The 21,530-nt window shown below is 46.0% G+C and overlaps 1 protein-coding gene across 1 annotated transcript in view; it reads left to right on the top strand.

Annotated features, from left to right (window-relative positions):
* The window catches only part of BANK1 (B cell scaffold protein with ankyrin repeats 1), an 857,480-nt gene that overhangs the window by 797,421 nt on the left and 38,529 nt on the right, over positions 1–21,530 (top strand). The window contains exon 15 of the mRNA XM_073639073.1: positions 19,006–19,187. Within this exon, the coding sequence (XP_073495174.1) occupies positions 19,006–19,187 (182 nt within the window). The remainder of the gene's footprint in view (positions 1–19,005; positions 19,188–21,530) is intronic.

Genomic DNA, 21,530 nt, shown 5'->3' with positions numbered 1-21,530 from the left:
ATAATCCTGACTACTGGGTTGCCACACTGTTAGATCCCCGGTACAAAAGTAAATTTGCCGAAATTATTCCTGCCATAGAAAGGGATGCACGCATGCAGGAGTATCAGCAGAGACTGTTGCAGAATCTTACATGTGCTTTTCCACAAAACACCAGTGGTGCACGTAGTGAATCTCACAGTTCCAACTTGCCAACCGTGGGACCGTCAAGTGTTCAGCACTCAAACCGTAACAGAACCACAGTATCTGCTGGTAACATCAATTTTGCGGAATCATTTCACCACTTTTTTAGCCCATCCTTTGCAAGGCCACAGGAGACAAGAAGTCTGACACATAGTTAATGCCTAGAGACGATGATACAGGAGTATCTCCAAGTAAACATTGAAGCCATGACTGTGTCACTGGACCCTTGCTCTTTTTGGGCTTCCTATCCGGATAAATGGCCGGAGCTCGCCACTTACTCCTTGAAGATCTTGTCATGCCCTGCAGCCAGCGTTCTGTCTGAACGTGTGCTCAGCGCTGCTGGTGGTGTGCTGACAGATAAGCGCACGCGGCTGTCCACTGATAATGTAGACAGACTCACGTTCATAAAGATGAACAAATCATGGATCCGAAACGACTTTTCTACCCCTGTGTCATCCTGGGGAGAGTAAAAGCTTGATGATTTGTTAAAATCACCTCACCAACCGTTTTAAGCTTTCAAATTACTAATCATGTTTATCTGTATCTTGGCTGGAAAATAATTTGGGCTTTGTAGCAGTGTGCAGTACTGATTCTATTAGGCCATCTATACTAAGCTCCACCAGATTTAAAATTACTAATCATGTTTATCTGTATCTTGGCTGGAAAATAATTTGGGCTTTGTAGCAGTGTGCAGTACTGATTCTATTAGGCCATCTATACTTAGCTCCACCAGATTTAAAATTACTAATCATGTTTATCTGTATCTTGGCTGGAAAATAATTTGGGCTTTGTAGCAGTGTGCAGTACTGATTCTATTAGGCCATCTATACTAAGCTCCACCAGATTTAAAATTAATAATAATTTTTAGCTGCATCTAGCCCAGAAAATAATTTTGGGGCTCCTAGATGCGCAAGACACATGAGTGCCTTCTTGCTGCACTACCTGCAACATGACCCTCAGATTCTCAGAATTCGAAGTAATCCTGACTACTGGGTTTCCACACTCTTAGATCCCCCACACTCTTCGATCAACCTTTTCATTTTAATAAAGAACAAAAAAATGGTCATTTTTGAAATTATGAGCATCAGCAGGTTATTAGAAACTGAAATGAAACAGTTTTCAACTCAAAACTTTATTCTAGGTGATGTTACATTTGCACATAGGACCCCTTGTTCGAAAGGAGCTTCTGAACTGTCTCGTCCATTGAATTTGTCACGTTTTGGATGGTTTCTGCTTCAATTGTTTTGCATGAGGACTGAATACCCTCCCAGAGCTGTTGCTTAGATATGAACTGCCTCCCGCCATCATAGACACTCCTTTTGATGATGCTCCAGAGGTTCTGAATGGGGTAGAGGTCAGGGGAGCATGGGGGTCACACCATAAGTTTGTCCCCTTTTATGCCCATATCAGACAGAGATGCAGATGTGTTATGTGCAGCATGAGACGGTGCATTATCATGCATAAAAATGATCTTGCTGTGGAATACACGGTTCTTCTTCTTGAACCATGGCAGGAAGTGCTGTTTGAGAAACTCCACATACATTATGGAGTTCATCTTTACCCCTTCAGGGATCCTAAAGGGGCCGACAATCTCTCTCCCCATGATTCCAACCCAAAACATTACTCCACCTCCTCCTTGTTGGCGCTGTAGCCGTGTTTGCGTGGGGTGTCCATCAACCAGCCATCCTCCACTCCATCCATCTGGACCATCGAGCTTTGCACGGCACTCATCCGTGAACAAAACAGTTTTTAAGTCAGTCTTCATGTATTGCTTGGCCCACTGGAGCCGTTTCTGCTTGTGTGCAGTGGATAGAGGAGGTCGACAGGATGGCTTACGCACAGCTGCAAACCTCTGAAGGACCCTGCATCTTGTTGTTCGGGGGATGTTGGAGGCACCAGCAGCTTCAAAAACTTGTCTGCTGCTATGACAAGGCTTTTTTGCCGCTGCTCTTTTAACCTGACGTAATTGCCTGTAGGAAAGAGTCCTCAATTTTCCCTTATCAGCACGTACATGTGTGTACTGTGAATCAGCTACATAATTCTTGATTGCCAAGACACTTCATCCTGATCATCGCACAATGTTGATTGTAGTCATGCCTTGACCTAAACACTCCACAATTTGTTGCTTCTCAGCAGCCGACACCTCCTTTTTCTTTCCCATTTTGGCAGAAAATGTAGGCTGCTTAATAATGTGGGACAGCCTTCTTAAGTAGTCTTGCCTTTCATTGGACACACCTGCCAAACTAATTAGCACAGGTGTCTGCAATTGCTTACAGTGATATAAAGAGCCCTGACACACATCACCATCAATGAGTTTAACTGACAAACAAAAAAATTCATACCTTATCACTCCTAAACACTTTTTGCATAATAATTTGGAACACAGTGTACATGTGCTTTTCCACAAAACACCAGTGGTTCACGTAGTGAATCTTACAGTTCTAACTTGCCAACCATGGTCTGTATGGAGTTGTTCAATAAAAGGCCCAAAATTAAGATAACAGACGGGAGAGGTCTCTATGAATAGGAATTCCTAAGTATTTGATACCCTGTGAGGGCCAGGCAAAGGGAAAGTTGGACTGGATGGAATCCTGTATGGATTTGGGGAGGGAGACATCGAGGGCCTCAGACTTCGCTGCATTGATTTTAAAATTTGACCATGTAACAAAGTGATCTATTTCAGCCATAACAGAAGGGATGGATATATGTGATTGAGTGATATATACTAGGACATCATCAGCAAATAGAGAGCACTTGTACTCGGTGCCTCCCACCTCAATCCACCTAATATTGGGGTTATGGCGAATTGATGAGAGCAGGTGCTCCGTCACTAGGATGTGTAAGAGAGGGGACAGAGGACATCCCTGCCTTGTCCCATTGGTGATTATGAAAGGTGATGAAAATGTTCTGACGCGCCCCCAGGGCCTTGGGACACCAGGAGCCGGACCCTTTTTGGTGGATGCTGGTGGTTGTAGTCTCCGTGGCGGCGACCCGGTTCCGTGGCTCAGGGCGGTCAAACCAGTGGCAGAACTATTTATGTGGTTTTGATGTTTTAATGTCCGACTACGCCACCCGTGGATTGCGGTCAGAGTGAACCGCTGCTGCAGGGCAGACCGCTGTGGCTGGTGTTTTGGGTGCAGCAGAGCATAGTATAACTCCCCACGGGAGGAGTATAGCCTCAGGGCAGTGTATGCGGAGGATGGGGGTGATGGTGCAGGGCAGCAGCAGTAACGGCATGGAGTCAGTGATGCCGTCCAGGGCCTTTACTCACAGTTCTTATTATCCAGACCACTTCTGCAGGTAACGGCTGCCCACGTCGTACTGTGCTCACCAGGTGAGGGGCTCAGACAACTCCCAGATAACTTTGGAGCGCTTCACAGGACTCCCTTTGTGTGTCCTTTGTCTGGCCTTTCTTACCAACGCTTCTGTCCGGCTGCATCGGGGCTCCTCTAGGTAAACTTGGCGCCAGTTTCCCTGACCCTATGTGGTGCCTTCCTAGCGGGTGTAGCGAGGGGCTGCGGCACATAAAATGTCACAGCCTCCGGTTTCTAGCTGAGGGTCGTTTCCCACATCCACTAGTTTCGGGGACCGGTCTTCCCCTTTGGCCTGACCCCTCCACGCAGGTGGATTCGGGCGTGCGGTGGTGACTCGCCCGTCCGCACTCCTGGGATCCCTTCGTTCCTCGTTCCTGGAGCCTTCTCCGCTCCTCTTCCTTCCTTCTCCCTCTTCCAGGCCTGGGCCTCTGTTACTAGGCCCACCTCTGGAGCAGAGCTCATGCAGAGCCCCTGCTCCCTGTCACTTCTGCTCAGACTTCTCTGAACTGAACTAAGATGGTGCCCACCTTTTATGCTCCCTTCTCAATGCACCCAGGGACTGCTTCCTCCCTGCTCCTGCACTACAGGGTTCCCCTTCCTCAGTGTTCCCTCCCCCCACTCCAGCCAGGGACAGGGACTGTCGTGCCCATCTCAGGGGCATATTGGTCACCCTGCCCCACGGCAATATGGTGTAATGCATGCAGGTGTCGGGGTCCTGATCCACACTCCATCCTTACCTGAGAGTGAGATATCACACCTCTGGGTGAGGTGCAATACCTCTGTAGCAACCGAGCCCTCGGGGTGCTACAGTTCCATTTATCTTCAGCCTAGGTGACATATTGTGATACAGGGCCGTGATTTTGGCTATAAAAGGGTCCCCTAGACCCCTACCCCAAGCTTTTTAAGAGAATAATATATGGCGTGCCAGGAGACTCTATGGAATGCTTTCTCAGCATCCAACGAGAGTATCTAATTACAAATTTTTAACTGCATCTAGCCCAGGAAATACTTTGTGCCTAGTAGCAGTGTCTGCTAGTCAGCGGATTATCCCAGCTGTTAAGCAAGCTACACCACCTGTAGTTTGGACACTTAATATTTTCAAAGGAAATGCTTCGGGACCCTGGGATACTCAGTGAAGAGCATCAGGAGGCACCCCAATGCATAGGGGCTGGGACTGGCGGTAGGGCGCCTTGCGGTGGACCGCCGAGCTCGATCCTTATAAAAGCTTTTTAACTGCAGCAGCTTTAGTGGACGCTACTGGAGCTGGAATTACACGGCTGCTGGCATGAGACTTGCCCTCCAATAGATCCTTGTAAAAGGATTTAAATTGTATTCATTCAAATTAGAGAGACAATTTAAATTAAAAAGCTTAGACCTGCCTCCACCACATGGGGGCTCGCTCGACCCACCAGCGGACAGGCACCAGAATTGGGAGAGGGGGGCTGGCCGTCAGGGTCCACCGCGGCTCTGGCACAAACCCGGCGACACGGAGGTCGCACGGGCAGGAACGGACTGGCCGTGTCGGCTTCTCACTTTTTGGGTTTTAGAAGGGCATGACATGCCTATATCTGTGTCTCCCCCTCCTTTTACTCCTCCACCTCTTTTCTTTTCGCATGACTATATGTACTTGTCACTTTTCCATGTGTTAGTTATGTCTTCAGAGCAGTTTGTCAGCTTTTGGACACCTTTGAAGGTGTTTTCTATGTGTTTCTATGTGTTTTTGTTTGCCTGCCATTGGTTTTAACGGTGTTCGACGGTGTTCGACGAATAGTTCGACGAACAGTTCGGCGAACACACGGTTGTTTGACAAACCGAACCGAACTCGAACACTACGGGGGTGGCTCAACACTACTCACTATGCATCTAGATAGGTGCCTTGGGTGTCTAGTTTCCAAAATGGGGTCACTTGTCGGGGAGCTCCAATGTTTGGGCACACAGGGACTCTCCAAATGCAACATGGTGTCCGCTAACAAATTGAATGGAAAATCGGCTCAAATTGTTAGCGGACACCATGTTGCGTTTGGAGAGCCCCTGTGTGCCCAAACATTGGAGCTCCCCCACAAGTGACCCCATTTTGGAAACTAGACCCCCATGGCACCTATCTAGATGCATAGTGAGCACTTGAAACCCCCAGATGCTTCACAAATTGATTCGTAAAAATGAAAACGTGTTTTTTTTTTCACTTTTTCATTTTTACGAATCAATTTGTGAAGAACCTGGGGGTTCCAAGTGATCATTATGCATCTAGATAGGTGCCTTGGGTGGTCTAGTTTCCAAAATGGGGTCACTTGTGGGGGACCTCCAAAGTTTAGGCACGCAGGGGCTCTCCAAACGCAACATGGCGTCCGTTAACAATTTGAGCCGATTTTCCTTTCAATTTGTTAGCGAACACCATGTCGTTTTTTTAGAGCCCCTGATGTGCCTAAACAGTGGAGCTCCCCCACAAGTGACCCCATTTTGGAAACTATACCCCTCAAGGATTTTATTAAGGGGTATAGTGACCATTTTTAACCCAGAGGTACGACACAGAATTTGATAACATTAGGTCATCATATTGAATAAGTTGTCATTAGTCTTTAGCGCAAGTGCTCGCAACTTGAGTTTGCATCGGGTACTCAGGTATGCACCATGTACTGCGTGTGCTCGAGTGACATGCTCGAGTCCCCGCCCAGATGTTTCACGGTTATTAGACACCCAAAAAAAAACATGCGGGGATCGCTCGTGCATGGCAGGCAATCCCCGCAAAGTTTTTTGGGCCGTGAAGCATATGGGGCGGAGACTCGAGCATGTCACTTAAATACCCACGATACTCAATGCATACCAGAACACCCGATGCAAACTCAAGTAGCGAGCACTTGCGCTCAACACTAGTCGCCATATCGTCATCTTTTTTTCTTACTTTTGAAAAAAATCCCAACCCCATCACAACCCTAACCCCAACCCCAGCCCTAACCCTAACACAACCCCAGCCCTAACCCTAACACAACCCTAACCGTAGCACAACCCTAACCCTAGCACAACCCTAACCTGAGAGTTTATTTTTTACGCCGTTCCTCATGCGGTATAAGTGATTAGACGACCTTATTCTTCGAGTCGGTGAGACTACAGCGATACCAGAATCATATGGGGTTTTATGTCTGACAGCTGTCACACACTAAAAGACGCATTTTTTGTAAAATCTAGTTTTTGCATCGCCATATTTTGAGAGCTATAATTTTTCCAGATTTTGGCAGACAGTCATTTGACGGCTTGTTTTTTGCGGGATGAGTTGACGTTGTTATTGGTGCCATTTTCAGACACGTGACATTTTTTGATCGCTTTCTATTCCAATTTTTGGGAGGCAGAATAAACAAAAACCAACAATTCAGGAATTGTTTTTTTTTTTTTTTTTTTATTCTGTTCCGCGTGTGGTAAAATTGATAAGGCAGCTTTATTCTTCGGGTAAGTACGTTTACAGCGGTACCACATTTATATCGTATTTCTATGTTTTGCACTTTTACATAATAAAAGCAATTTTATAGAAAAAATTATTTTTAGCATAGCTTTATTCTGAGAGCTATAACTTTTATATTTTTCGGCTGATGGAGCTGTATGGTGGCTTGTTTTTTGCGGGATGAGATGACGTTTTCAGCGGTACCATTTTTATTTATATTTGTCTTTTTGATTGCGTGTTATTCCATTTTTTGTTTGGCGGTGTGGTGATAAAGCATTGTTTTTTGCTTCGTTTTTTATTTTATTTTTTTACCGTGTTCACTGAAGGGGTTAACTAGTGGGACAGTTTTATAGGTCAGGTTGTTCCGGACGCGGCAATACCAAATATGTGTACTTTTATTGTTTTTTTTATGTTTTTTTTATAATAATATTTATTGATGGGTACATTATATTTTTATTTTTGGTGGATTATTATTATTATTATTTTTTTTATATTTTTACAAATTTTTTTTTTTTTTTTTTTTTCACTTTCTGCCAGTTTTTATACTTTATTACTTTGTCCCACTATGGGACTTTCACTTTTCTTTCTCTGATCGCCTGCATGGCATAGGGATGGAGCACCATCCCTGTGCCATGCAGGCTGTCAGCGCTGGACAGGAAGAAGATTGTTTGGAGATGCACTGCGCATGTCCATAAAATCTTCCTGCTGTCTGGTGACCCGGATGTTGTCATGACGACATCGGGTCGTCATGGCAACATCCTGGAAGCCACGGCAGACAGCGCTGGAGGCCGGAAGAGGAGGTGAGTATCTGCGATCACCTCCCCTTGCCTCCGAAATGCTGCGATCGACTTCGTAGAGACTGTCACCGAAGGTAACCACGCGCAACAGGCACATGCTCCGGAGCCCCTCCGGGGACCCTGCGGTAGGCGAGCGTGATAGTGCGGTCCCTGTCCGCCGCGCTCGCCCCGGCAGGAATCTGCCCAGCCGGTCTGTTGGCGCTGCACAACGACGAGCGCGGCCCGTGCCAGAAGTCAGGACCTCGCCGGAAGTGAGGGCCGCACCGGAAGTGCGGCCTGTGGGATCAGCATTGCTGGAGCTGGAGGTCCGGGCCCTGGCCGACCGGCGCATGCGCAATGCAGCTGGGCCACGCAGGTCAGCTGTTACTAGTAGCATGAGCCACAGTACCGGGAGCGGGACCAGGAGAAATGGGGGAGCTGCACATCATGCGGCAGACACCACTGGCGATGCTCCTGTCGGGGTGCCTGCTGGGAGTAACACCAGGAGACCAGGGAGCAGTGCATCTGCGGGCAGGCAGCACTCCAGGGAACCCCTGCTGCCTGGCTCATGTGGAAGACGAGGAGTGGAGGTAGAGGCGGGCAGCGGCACCGCTTTTCCCAGCAGCATTCATCCAGTCGGAGCGGACCAGGCCCGTGTGTCTGGGTCTGGAAGTCGGAGGAGGCCCAGAGCTGCATCCAGGAGTGCAAGTAGGTCCGGCTGCAGCGTCCGTGACTGTTCAGGTCACCCCTGGTGACGTGGAGGCCAGGGGCGCGGGCCTTGAGCAGCAAACTGATTCAGAAAGATCCGATTCCAGCGGCGACCGTGACGGAGGGAGAGATCGTCAGGACTCAGGATTTCTGGCTGGCGGGGACACAGCACCTGCGCGGCGGGGACACAGCACCTGCGCAGCGGTGTGAGTATGATTCTATGTCTGGTTTGTCGCCCACAGGGGCTGTATTGCTTGGGGAAGGTAGTGGTCAGTTTGCAGGGCCAGGGGGGAGGACTTTAGGTGGTTCCGGGGGTGCAGAGGTATCAGGGATTAGGGATAGCTTGCATAGTATGTCACAGATTTTGTTAAGAATGGAGGGTGGGGCGGAGAGCGGGTCAAGGGCATCCCCCGTAGGAGCCTGGTTGCCAGGTCAGGATGTATTGCCACAGTCTAGTTACGGTGTGGCTGGGTCTGCGGTGGGCACAGATGTAGCATCTACGGGTGTTTCAGTGTCGGTTCAGACGGAAAAATACAAGGGAGATACGGTGAAGCTGGATGACAGGGCAAACGGTGAGGATTATGTGTGCTTCGAGGGGCCGCTGGGGGCACATTTAAAAAAAGAGGTGAAGGAGAAAATTTTGCGCGATGAGTATGTCAAAATTTTCTCCCTCCTTCCCTTGGAGAAGTTTAATTTAGATAAAGGGAAGAAGGATGGTAGCAAAAAGGAGGAGGAGGAGAAGCGCATGTGGCGCTTGATCCCTCAGACAATTGTAAATTGGCTTCAAGCGTTTGCTATATTGGCCGGGGTCATTGGGGAAAAGTTTCCTGAGAATTGCTTGGGTTTTTTCTGTTATTTAGATTCTATTGGGGAAGCGCATCGTACGTACAGGAGACAGACATGGCTGAGGTACGACGAGCAATTCAGGCAGAGGAAGCAATTCAGGCAGAGGAAGGTGGTGCGGCCTGATATTATGTGGGACCAGAAGGATATTGGCCTTTGGTTGAAAGTTATGGCCCCTACTAGGTACGGGCAGTCATTTCATGGGAACGGAGGAAGCGGGAGTCAACCGTAAGGACAGGCGGGAGGTAGTCAGGGAACACAGGGAGGAAAGGAGAAGTCTGGAACGTGCTGGCTATTTAATGACGGCCAGTGCAAATACGGGAACACCTGTAAGTTCAAACATGTTTGTTCCAATTGCAATGGGAGCTCCCATGGGGCCGCAAAATGCTTTAAAAAAGGGAAAGGAAAGCTGCCTATGGGTACCGGTTAAGGGGGTGACTCCAGTGAATCTGCTAGGGATGGCCCCCTTTCTAAGTAGATATCCTGATCAATTGAAGTCTACTATTATTAGGAATGGGTTTTTGGGAGGTTTCAGGATCCCGCCACGGGATCATGAAATCCCTTTCTCTATTAAGAATTTGAGGTCTGCTTTGTTGCATCCAGAGGTTGTAAGTGCTAAGTTGTCGAAGGAGGTGGAGTTAGGTCATATGGCTGGACCGTTTGATAGTCTACCGGTTGAAAGGGTGATCATTTCTCCCTTGGGGGTAGTTCCTAAGAAGGAGCCCAATAAATTTTGTTTGATTCAGCATTTGTCGTATCCAAAAGGTTTTTCGGTCAATGACGGTATCGCGCCAGAATTATGTTCGGTTGAATATACATCATTTGATGCGGCGGTGTCTTGGGTGCGGCGGTACGGGCGGGGGTCATTGTTAGCAAAAACCGACATTGAATCAGCTTTTCGGTTACTTCCGGTTCACCCGGCTAGCATTCCGTTATTGGGTTGTTTTTGGAACAAATGTTATTTCCTGGATATGTGTTTGCCTATGGGTTGTTCGATTTCATGCTCATTATTTGAAACTTTAAGTACTTTCCTGGAATGGGTGGTCAGGGATGTTGCGGGGGTGCAGTCCGTCATTCATTACCTGGACGACTTTTTGTTCATAGGTCCTCCTGATTCGTTTGTTTGTGCCAATTTGTTAGCAGCCATGGTGTGGGTTGCGGAACGTTTTGATGTTCCTTTGGCTTAAGAAAAACCCGAAGGTCCTTGTACCGTTTTGAGTTTTTTGGGAATACTGATTGATGCGGAACGAATGGAGTGCCGATTGCTCGAGGATAAATTGTCATTGATCAGGTAGGAGGTTGAGCGAATCGGTAAGTTGCGCATGGTGACATTGAAGGAGCTGCAGTCGCTGCTTGGGAGATTGAACTTTGCTTGTAGGAGTATGCCTATGGGCAGAATATTTTGTCGTAGGCTGTCAAGGGCGACCACCGGCATGCGGGCATCTCATCACTTCATTCGTTTGAATAGAGAGCACAGGGAGGATTTGTTGGTGTGGAAGCGTTTTTTGGACAATTACAACGGCAGGTCATTGATTCAGCAGGAGTTTTTGGATAGCTTTGATTGCGAGATTTACACAGATGCTGCAGGCAGTGCTGGCTATTGGGCTTTTTGTAAAGGGAAATGGAGCATCGGAAAATGGCCTGATTCATGGAAGGAGAAGGGTTTTACAAAGAATCTTGCTCTGTTGGAGTTATTCCCAATTGTAGTCGCAGTCTCGATTTGGGGGGAGTTCTTCTTGAATCGGAGAGTTAGGTTCCACTGTGATAATATGGGTGTGGTGGCGGTGATTAACAGCTTGTCGGCCTCGTCTCCTCCAGTTATTAAGCTGGTCAGGGAACTGGTACTCCGGTGTTTGGAGTTGAATGCATGGATTTCGGCGGTACATGTGCCAGGTGTGCAAAATTCTATAGCGGATGCTTTGTCTCGTTTCCAGTGGGAGTGTTTTCGGGCGCTGGCACCAGAGGCAGAAGTCGCAGGAGTCGAATGCCCTTTGCAGTTGTGGCAGCTGATTACGGACGAGCTGGAAGATTGATCCAGGAGTCAGTTGTGAGTTCGACCTGGTCTTCTTATGAGGCATCGTGGCGAGTATGGCAAAGCTGGGTGTCCCAGTGGGGGACGGTAGAGAGTGACAAAGACAGGACACTGGCGGTCTTGTTTCTTGTGGATAAGACTGCAGAGTTAGGGTGGTCGGCATCCAGAATCAGTAAATTTGTTGCTGGGATTGCATTCGGTTTCAAATTGCAAGGATTGTCTGATGTTACGAAATCATTTTTAGTCAAGCAGGCACTTAGAGGTTTTCGAAAAGGTAGCAAAAGTTTGGATAAGAGTAGGCCAGTCACGTTTAGTATGTTGGAAAGGTTAAGTCATGTTTTGGAGAGGATTTGTTTTCGAGTCGGCTCTGTTTAAGTTAGCTTTTTCCTTAGCCTTTTTCGGAGCAATGAGAGTAGGCGAGTTGGTAGCCCCCAAATGGAATAGGGCGGGAGGTTTATTAGCTGAAGACGTGAGTTGCTGGGCCGGGGGTATCGATTTTTGGATTAGACGTGCAAAGACTGATCAGCTGGGTAGAAGCAAGCGCGTTGTGTTGGGCAGAGTGGATGGGGCTCTGAGGTTTCCAAGATGGTGCTTGGAGGCTTATTGGCAAGTGTGATCAGGTAGATCTGGCCCACTGTTACATCATTGCGACGGGGTATTTCTTTCCCGTTTTCAATTTATAGCGGTCCTAAAAAAGGGGGTGCAGGAGTTGGGCCTTAGCCCAGGTGTTTATGGTTCACATTCTTTTAGGATTGGTGCAGCATCTGAGGCTGATAGGCGTGGCTTGGGGGGCGGAGGTGATAAAGCGGATTGGCAGGTGGAGTTAGGACCGTTATTTGATGTATGTTCGGCGTTAAATACCGCAGGACTGTGTTATTTGCGAGTTGTTGAATATGCTTGTTTATTATTATTCTTTTAGGTCGCGTTCCCTTGTTAGCCTGGATTTTCGGACATTCGTATGTGCATTGGGGGGCGCTGCGTTCTGACGTAAGGCGTGACGGTAGGCAAATTGGGCTTTCAGAGGGAACAATTGGTTATGAGGTGGTTAGGCTTTAGGGGGATGGTATGGAGCCGGTTTATGTCGGAGTTTCACAAAGCGGCTAGATTGGAAAGAACACCTGATATTCTAGTTGTACATATGGGGGGGAACGATTTGAGGGCTTGGCCCATGAGGGAATTAATTCGGGATATCCCTTTTGATATTTTGAGGTTGTGGTCTTCGTTTCCGGGGGTGCTGACGGTTTGGTCAGATATAGTGCCTAGGAAAAAATGGCGGGCGGCCAGATCGGTAAAAGGGATACATAGGGCACGAGTTAAGTTAAATAGGGCCGTGTCCAGTTTTGTGTCAAGGAATGGTGGGATAAGTGTTAGGCACTTTGAGTTGGAATCGGGGGTTGGTAATTTCTGGTTGGAGGACGGTGTTCATCTGATTGCAATCGGTATCGATCTTTGGGCCCTGGCAATACAGAAGGGGATTGAAAGGGCGTTGGTGGTTTTGGGGCACTCATGAGCCTAAGGTTTCAGGGCTGTTCGTGGTTGGCGGGGGGTGGGGTTCTTGGAGTTGGTACCGAATTGTCGGTGGAAGGAATTGGGAAAATTCCAGGTCGTTTGAATTGAGTGGGGGGTGATCTGGCAGTCGGTTCTGGGCTCTGGACGGGGTTTTACCTCGGAAGCATTTTAGTTGGTTTAGTCTTTCAAGGACTGTGGAAGTTTTGGGTGCCCTCAAGCTGGTGGTGCACGGCTGAGGGTAACATGGCGGTTGAGTTCTTATAGTTGATTTAAAAGCCTGATCTATTAGCACCAAGAACCCTCCCTCCACATATATATATATATATATATATATTTAGTCATTGTTATTTTGATTGTTATTTGTTGTTTGTTAATAAACGGCCGCCGTGGCCAAAATTTATACAACAAATAACAGGTTGTAGCGTCTTTATTTTGGGGACGGGATCACGGGATCCTGGGTATGGTGGGGAAAAGGTAAGCCATCAGGTAAGAAACCATATTGGCCATACCAGGTCATGATGATGGTGAATTTTGAATACATAGCACCAAAATATCATTTTGGAAACATAATTTAGTATTTGAAGTTTTAATGGTACATAGCGTTTCTCAATAACTGTACTGTCTCTGTTTTCCTTTCATTGTAGAATAATTGAAGAGAACCTGTGAGGTCTGATAATGCTATTACCCTGCAGATATAGTGTTCATCTGCAGATTAATAGCGTTATGAAGGTGCTATGAGCAGTGACTGTAGCAGCGCCAGGCTCATCTACATGACTGAAAGCTGACAAGTCCCGGGAGAAATAAAATTAATTTTCTCCTGGGTGCAGCACTTTCAGTGCAGTGGTGGGCATCTTCATAATGCTAATGTGCAGATTAACCCTATATCTGCAGGTTAATAATGTTAGCCAACATGACGGGTTCCCTTTAAACTAGCCTTAAACAGTTAAGTTATTTTATATTTGTGAAGTTTCTTCTGATTGATAAAGAGCCATGCTTTCAAAGATAGTCTAGTTTCATAATAAAATGTCCTGAAAATCGATATTTCTTAATTGTCCCTTTAGTGCCTTCTCTCCACTGCTCCCTGCTAACCTTTGTTGACAAGGCTGTATTGGTGACGTTACGTACCTTCTACAGCACATGACCACTGCATCCAATATCTGGGCTCTGTGGTCATGCAGAGGTAGATGACATGGGATTACTATGCCCAGTAATTGGCTGCAGTGGGCACATGCTATGGATCGTTATGACTGTGGCCTTGACATCGGCAGACTCCTAGAGGTCCTTGCTATACCTATATTTGCTTGATACATATGAACCTGCTAAAAAATATTTGCTGCATCGATTCCCTACAAATGACAGACTATGGTGAATAAGATAAACAATTTTCACTGTGATATGAATACTTCCCTAATGGTCATTAGAGTTAGACTGGTTACCTTGGTGAACTCCAGAAGTTCCACCAGAGTCAGTTTGTGCCATAAGTAACTGTCTACTTTCTACTTTTCCTCTGCTGATTTCTTTGTCACTCCCTGCCCAAACCACAGTACTCATAGAATAGCCCCAAGCAGTCTGAATTTTGTCCAGCGCATTTGTGGCAGACAGATACATGGGAGTTATTCCACATGTTACGTCTATCAGAGGCTACAGGATCAAAAATGCTACCTTGGATAGCCTTGGCGCAGGCCATTCCATCTTGCAGATTCCAGAGAAACCTTTACAATGGGGTCTACTGGATTGCTTCCACAGAAGGGCTGCTGGCAAGGACAAAATCAGAAGACCAGCAGGAGGTCACAATACAAGCCATGGTCAGACAAGGGATATACAAAATAGCACCCGGGATCAAAAAATCAAAGTGACCAGGTCTAGCTGAATTAACTAATAACTGGATGCTACAGATTTTCTGTTGTGGTTTATATAGAAGGGAACCTTGCTCATGACTCCCAGCAGAGAGCTAGTTACATACCAGCTCACTGCAGCAAAATATCAGAAGGCATTTGCAAAACTAGGTTATGAGCAAAATGTCCAGCTACAGATGTTCCATTGACCTCACACCACTCAAAGGCCATCATGGCGCAGAGAAAGACAGCAATAGAGGATGGAATGGAGGTCTATCCTCTTCAGCAATGAGTACTACGTTTGTGTTGGACAAAATGATAATAGATTAGTCCGGAGACCACATAAACAAAGCCATGAAAAAGCCATGAAAAGACCTTCACAAGAAAATTTTATTATCTCAAAGAGCTGTTTTTTAACATGGCAACACTAGACCACATATTGCTCATGCTACCGTGAGCAGCCTGCTTGGATTAAATATGCTATTTTGGCCTGCAGTATTTCCAGTCTTGTCTCCCATTGAACACATTTGAAAAATTATTCATTGGATATTGTAAAGGGAGCTGCCAGCAGTGGTTCTTGATTTTTGTGCCCAAGAGAATTCAGCATTGCAGAACATTTCATAGCATGCCAAGGCGTGTAAGTGTGCGTATTTCTGCACATGGCACTCATTCCTGATAGTGGATAAATCGACATGTTTTGAAAATTTTGCTTCCAATTTTTTCATTGTTTGCATGCCATTACAATTTTTAGTGATCCTACGATTTTCATAATTTCATGAATTTAACTTCTTGGTGGTGTAATTTAAATGTTTATTAACTCTTTATAGAAAAAACAGCATTTCTGCTTTTTTTTAGCGTTTTAAGTCTTACACTATTCACATAATGCACAATGAAAGTATTAACTTTATTTTGTGGATCACCCTGATTATGGCAATACCAAATTAATGCAGTTTTTTATGACTTTTTCACAATTAATACACTGTTGGAAAAAAAATATTTAATTTTGCGTCGCTGTAGAGAGCCATATGTTTTAACATTTTCCTTCAAAGGAACTTTATGAGGGTTTACTTTTCGTGTGACAAGATGTAGTTTTCACTGATCGCATATTCTAGTACACATGAGTTTGTGATCATCTTCCCTTACAATGTTTGAAAAGTGAAATATACAAAAGAAACAAATTCTCTTTTTTTTCAGTTTTTTAAACACTGTTCATTAGTATTCACTTTAATTGAAATATTAAATGAAACAATAATACACAACTTATATGGGCTTTTCTATGTTTTACTAATGTTACACAAAAAAAAAAATGGATAAAAATGATCCTTGATCGACATTCACCATATTTTGAGACCTATGACTTTTTTATTTTTTCATAAACAAAAATGTACAAGGGTCTATCTTTTGCAGTGCCAGACCTATTTTTCTCTGGTGATATTTTGGTTACATATTACTTTTTGATGACTTTTTATTTCATTTTTTTGTCAGGCTGAATGAGCAAAAAATAGCAATCCTGGCATAGTTTTTCTTTTCTTCTTTCTTCCTTCCTTACACTATTCACTGTGGAGATAAATAATGACTTAGTTTTATTGTATGTATTAATAAAATGATGGTGATGGCAAGTTTTGCAAGTTTTGCAACTTTTGCACAAGAAAATCACTTTTTAATGAAAAAATAAGTTGCATGATGTACTGAGAGCCATAGATTTTTCATTTTTTGTTTACTGTTCTCTATGAGGATTTATTTTTTTGCATAACAACCTGTAACTTTTATTGATATACTTTGTGAATACTTACAACTTGTTGATCTTTTGTTAGATGGAATGAGGAAAAGCAGCAATTCTGGCAGTGTTTTCTCTTTTACTTTGCTCCATTTACTGTGAGGAATAAATAATGTCAGTGTTACAGTATGTTACAGTATGTATTGCTACAGACACGTTGATGCCAGTTATGTGTTGTTTCTAAAGGATGCTTATTTTTCCTTATTAAAACAGTTATTTTCTTGGGAAATTATTTTTTTGACAATCGCCCTTTTTTTCAATAAACTTTTTCATTCCCTCTATTTAGGCTGAGCTGTAAACCACAATTGCTCCCTCTTTATCAGAAGTGAACCTTTGTCCTCGTAGGACTTCTTTCTGGCGACATAATCCATTGTTACGGGTCTGTCCAACATAAACAGATCACACATATGCTCAAAGCTGCCACAAGTCATGTATGTGGATGGGGTCCAGCTTCCTCCTTCATGGCTGACTCTTGTGCAATCTTCCTTGAACTTCTCTATCCATCAATGCACAATTCTTGCGACAAAACACTTTTTCCATACTATCCACAAAACTTTCAATAAATTTTGGCACTAGACACCCTCTGACCACAAAAACATACAGAAAGCACAGTGCAGCCAACAGAAGTTGATTTGCTGCTTGGGAAATGTATTAGAGCCATGAAGAAGTGACTGTTTCACTGTATTCTTGGAATTAGAAAAAGAGAAAGTAACCAGCTCACCTTCCTATGGTTCCAATCAGACCCGGATACCGTGATCAGCACTACTGCAAGGGCTTCAGCATAGAATGGAAGGAGGAGAAATGATCCAGCTCCTGGGACACCACGTAATGATAAAAAGATTTGTTTCTAAATTCTGAATCCATAATAAAAAGCCAGAAATCTCTGGACATTATTTACAGAAGCAAAGGACTATAGTCCATATTGGAGAAAAAGCGGTAAGAGCACAGGAATATAGATAATGACCAGACGCGTTTCGAACGTCACACACATTCGAGTCTAAGAATGTGTCTGACATTCGAAACACGTCTGGTTATTATCTATATTCCTGTGCTCTTACTGCTTTTTTTCCAATATGGACTATGGTCCTTTGCTTCTGTAAATCATGTCCAGAGATTTCAGTTTTTTTATTATGGATTTAGAATAAAGAAACAAATCTTTTTAGCATTACGTGGTTTCCCAGGAGCTGAATCATTTCTCCTCCTTCCATTTTTGGAATTAGATCTATTTATAACTAAAACAGTAGTAGATTCTTCCTAAAATTTGGAAAACTTTGAAGTTAGTAGTACATTAGAGCAGATACGTGAAACATCATTGTGGTTAAAAGGAATGGTGTCATGGAAGGTATGGTTATTAATATCCAACTGTTTTAACCTAATCTATGTTCAACCTTATATGAAAATTCTAAGAAAAATATCAGATAATATTAAAAATAAAGGCAATTTAATACAACTCAACATAGTTTATAACCCTCTGTGATTCATGGAACACTCTTCTGAACAGATAAATGACAAAATCTCTGTGATCTCTTTTAATTACCAGTCATGAGCCATAATAGCTCTTCATCGGTAGCTATATAATTGTACCATTTGTGTATTAGAACCGCTTATATGTTTGCGCTTTGTGTATACAGTAATGTCACACGCTAATGTATTTTGCCTATTCACCATATTGACATATCAAAAATAACTGACAAATCAAATTCTTTAAGTTTTAAGTTTTATTATTTAAGTTTGAAGTGAGAAAGCTGGGGGTCAATAAATAAGTCCTTGATTAAAGTTTCCACAGGCATAATTTTTCCAGCTACAGAATCATCATGATAATTTGTCACATTTAAAGGGAGTTTGTCACCCCCATAATGTATTTTAAATGAGCTATATAGCGAAATATAGAGGACTTAGTCCCTATAAAAATCATACTATCACTTTACATGTTATTGGTACAATGCATGAGAAAGTAACTTTCAATTTCTATGCAACTGAAGAGGTTTTGGTGGGCCCTTCGTAAGGCCAAGAGTTTGAGACATTGTTATGCTTCATCCCTTGTATATTGGGGGCCTTCTACTGCGTCAAATTGACAGTGCTTGCTTACCAAAGTGACCGCTGTCTAAATGTTGCTGGTGTGTGTACATGTGCACTGACAGTGCTTGTGCCTGGCACGCATGCACAAAATGGCAGGATGTGTTCTCTTCTCTGTCTCCTTTTTGCTTATGGCACTCGTAAAACTAATATACCTGTAAAGGTAGCAAGCGGCTTCAGAGAAGAGGAGAGGGTAGAGAGCAAATACGTGCATCACTACTACTACTACATCACCAAATAGGTTATTATCCCCACTGACTCCAATGATGAAGTAAATTCAGGGCTCCATGTATTTGCTTTCCACCCTCTCCTTTTCTTTGAAGCCGTTCACTACACTTCCGGGTGTAGCAAACGGCATGAGCAAAAATAAAGACAAGTAGGAGAATGCACCCAGGAGACTGTGTGCCCATTCAGCCAGGCACAGGCAGTGTCAAAAAACGTGATAAATTCCCTCCCATGTCACTACCACTTTCTATATTAAAAGATTGCATATTCATTAACTTAATATTTTATAAATTGCAGAGAAAATGCAATTAGCTAAACATGAACCTCAGATTCAAGCTCAGCAATATGCACTTACTGGGCAGGATGAGCTCATATTACTACAAGAAAAGGTGAAAATGGGAATTATCAGTATGGATGAAGCTCTCAAAAAATTTCAGCAGTGGCAAAATGAAAAGAGTGGACTAGATCTTCTTCAACAGGTAAGCAAGTGTAGTGCCGGCGTCCCTGCCCTCTGCTAGGCAGGGACGCTGCTCCCCTCACCGCTCTGCTCCGTGCCCGGCTTCCTCCCCCCGCTCTGCTGTCAGCGCGCGCTCCGTCCCGGCGTCCTCCTCCTGCTCTGCTCTCAGCGCGCGCTCCTTCCCGGCCCCTGTGCTTAGGGCGCGCGCGCGCGCGCTCCCCTCCTCTTAAAGGGGCCGCGCGCGCCGCCCTAAAGAGTCCCCGGCCAATGGCCGGAGGACTTCATCATATATAAGGCACCTCCTCCAAAATGGAGGTGCCCGAGCAATGTTGTTTGCACCTGTGTCTCACCTGTGCTTCAGCCCTCAGGTCCCGTTGCCAGTTACCTGCCAGTTACCTGCCAGTTACCTGCCTGATTCCTGCCTGAATACTTGTTACCTGTCTGCCAGTCTGAGGTCCGACGGTCTGCCTTACTACTCCTGTCAGTCTGTCTAAAGGACCAGTCTGCCCGCTCACCTGGGAGCGCATATCAGCTACCTGCCTGCTTGCCTGAGGTCCGACGGTCTGCCTTACTACTCCGGTCAGTCTGTCTATGGACCAGCTTGCCCGCTCACCTGGGAGCGCTTCTCCGTTATCTGCCTGCTTGCCAGCCCGGAGGCTCCGTTGTCACGTGCTGTGACCACCAGCTATCTCAGAGACTCTTGCCCGCTCACCTGGGAGCGCTTCTCCGTTACCTACCTGCTTGCCAGCCCGGAGGTTCCGCCGTCACGTGCCGTGACCACCTGTTATTCCAGAGACTCTCGCTTGCTCACCTGGGAGCACACATCTACCATCTGCCTGCTAGCCTACCCGGAGGCTCTGCCATCACAGGTCGTACCTACCCTTTACCCAGAGACTGCCCTGATCACTTGCCGTATCTACCTGTCCGTTCATCCAGAGACTGCCACCCGCTCCCTTACAAGGGCCGCCCCCTTGTATAGTAGCTCAGAGGTTCCGCCTCCCAGACCCGTTACAGTTTGCTCGGGCCATGGAACCCGGTGGCACCCAAGCTCCCTCGCTCTCGGACCTCTGTCTTGAACTGTCCCGTCAGAGGTCCCAACAGGAGGCCATCCTGGGTCACCTGCGGAATGTTAATACTCGCCTGAACACTCTGTCTGATCCACCAACAACCTCCGCCAGTGCCATATCTTGCAATCCGGCAGCTCCGCTGCCCACTAATACTATGGTATCCTACCCCGGACCCCGGCTTTCTGCACCTCCTCGCTTCGGAGGCGACCCCGTCCAGGCTCGGGGCTTCTTAAATCAGTGCACCCTGCATTTTGAACTTTTGTCCTACCAGTTTAACTCCGACCGGGCCAAAATTGCCTTCATCATGTCCCATCTCACCGGGGAGGCCCTGGCCTGGCTGAATCCTCTATGGGAGAGAGGAGACCCCCTGGTGTCCAACTTGCCTGCTTTTCTCACGGCTTTCCGGAAAGTCTTCGACGAACCCGGACGGAAGACCTCATCTGCATCATCGTTGCTACGCCTCCGTCAGGGGAGTCTCACCGTGGGCCAATATGCCATACGGTTCCGTACCCTTGCCTCGGAGCTGGCCTGGGATAACGACGCTCTGGTTTCCGTCTTCTGGGAGGGTCTGTCCAGCCGTATTAAAGATGAACTTGCCGGTCGGGACATTCCTACCACTCTCGATGACTTAATAACTCTTGCCACCCGGATTGACCTACGGTTCCAGGAGCGTGCCAAAGAGGTCACCCGTGAGAGAAGGATTCCACGTTTAGCTCCTACTTTCCAGAAACCCGTCATTCCCTCCATCTCTCCCCAGGTACACTCTCCTGAGCCTATGCAGGTCGACCAGACCAAGATGGTCAAAACCCGTCAGGACTCACGCCGTGCCGAGGGGAGCTGCTTCTACTGTGGCAGTAAGGAGCACCGGATCCGTGCCTGCCCGGAGAGGTCGGGAAACGCCTGTGTCTAGGTTCGCTCAGAGAGGTCCACCTAGACAAGAATAAATCCTCTCCATCCCTGCTGTTGTCAGTTTCGATCATCTACGGGGAGAACCGTTATTTCGAACTAGCCCAACTTGACTCTGGAGCAGCCGGGAACCTTATTTCACAGTCCCTGGTTGAGAAATACCGCATCCCCACCAAACCTCTGGCTGTACCCTTGTCTGTCGCTGCCGTGGATGGGGGCCTCTTACCTCGCCCCATTCAACTCATCACCGAATCCATTACCCTGCAGGTGGGAATGCTGCATTCTGAAAGTATCTCCTTTCATGTTCTACCTGGACTCTCTCACGCCCTCTTGCTAGGTCTGCCCTGGCTCCAGAGACATGCACCCGTGCTAGACTGGCAAACCGGAGAGGT

This window comes from Phyllobates terribilis, unplaced genomic scaffold (genome assembly GCF_046119375.1).
Source record: "Phyllobates terribilis strain yellow unplaced genomic scaffold, ASM4611937v1 Scaffold_1__5_contigs__length_1240528914, whole genome shotgun sequence".
NCBI lineage: Eukaryota > Metazoa > Chordata > Amphibia > Anura > Dendrobatidae > Phyllobates > Phyllobates terribilis.
Note: the sequence above shows the minus strand (reverse complement) of the source record. Positions and strands in the feature narration are given on the sequence as shown.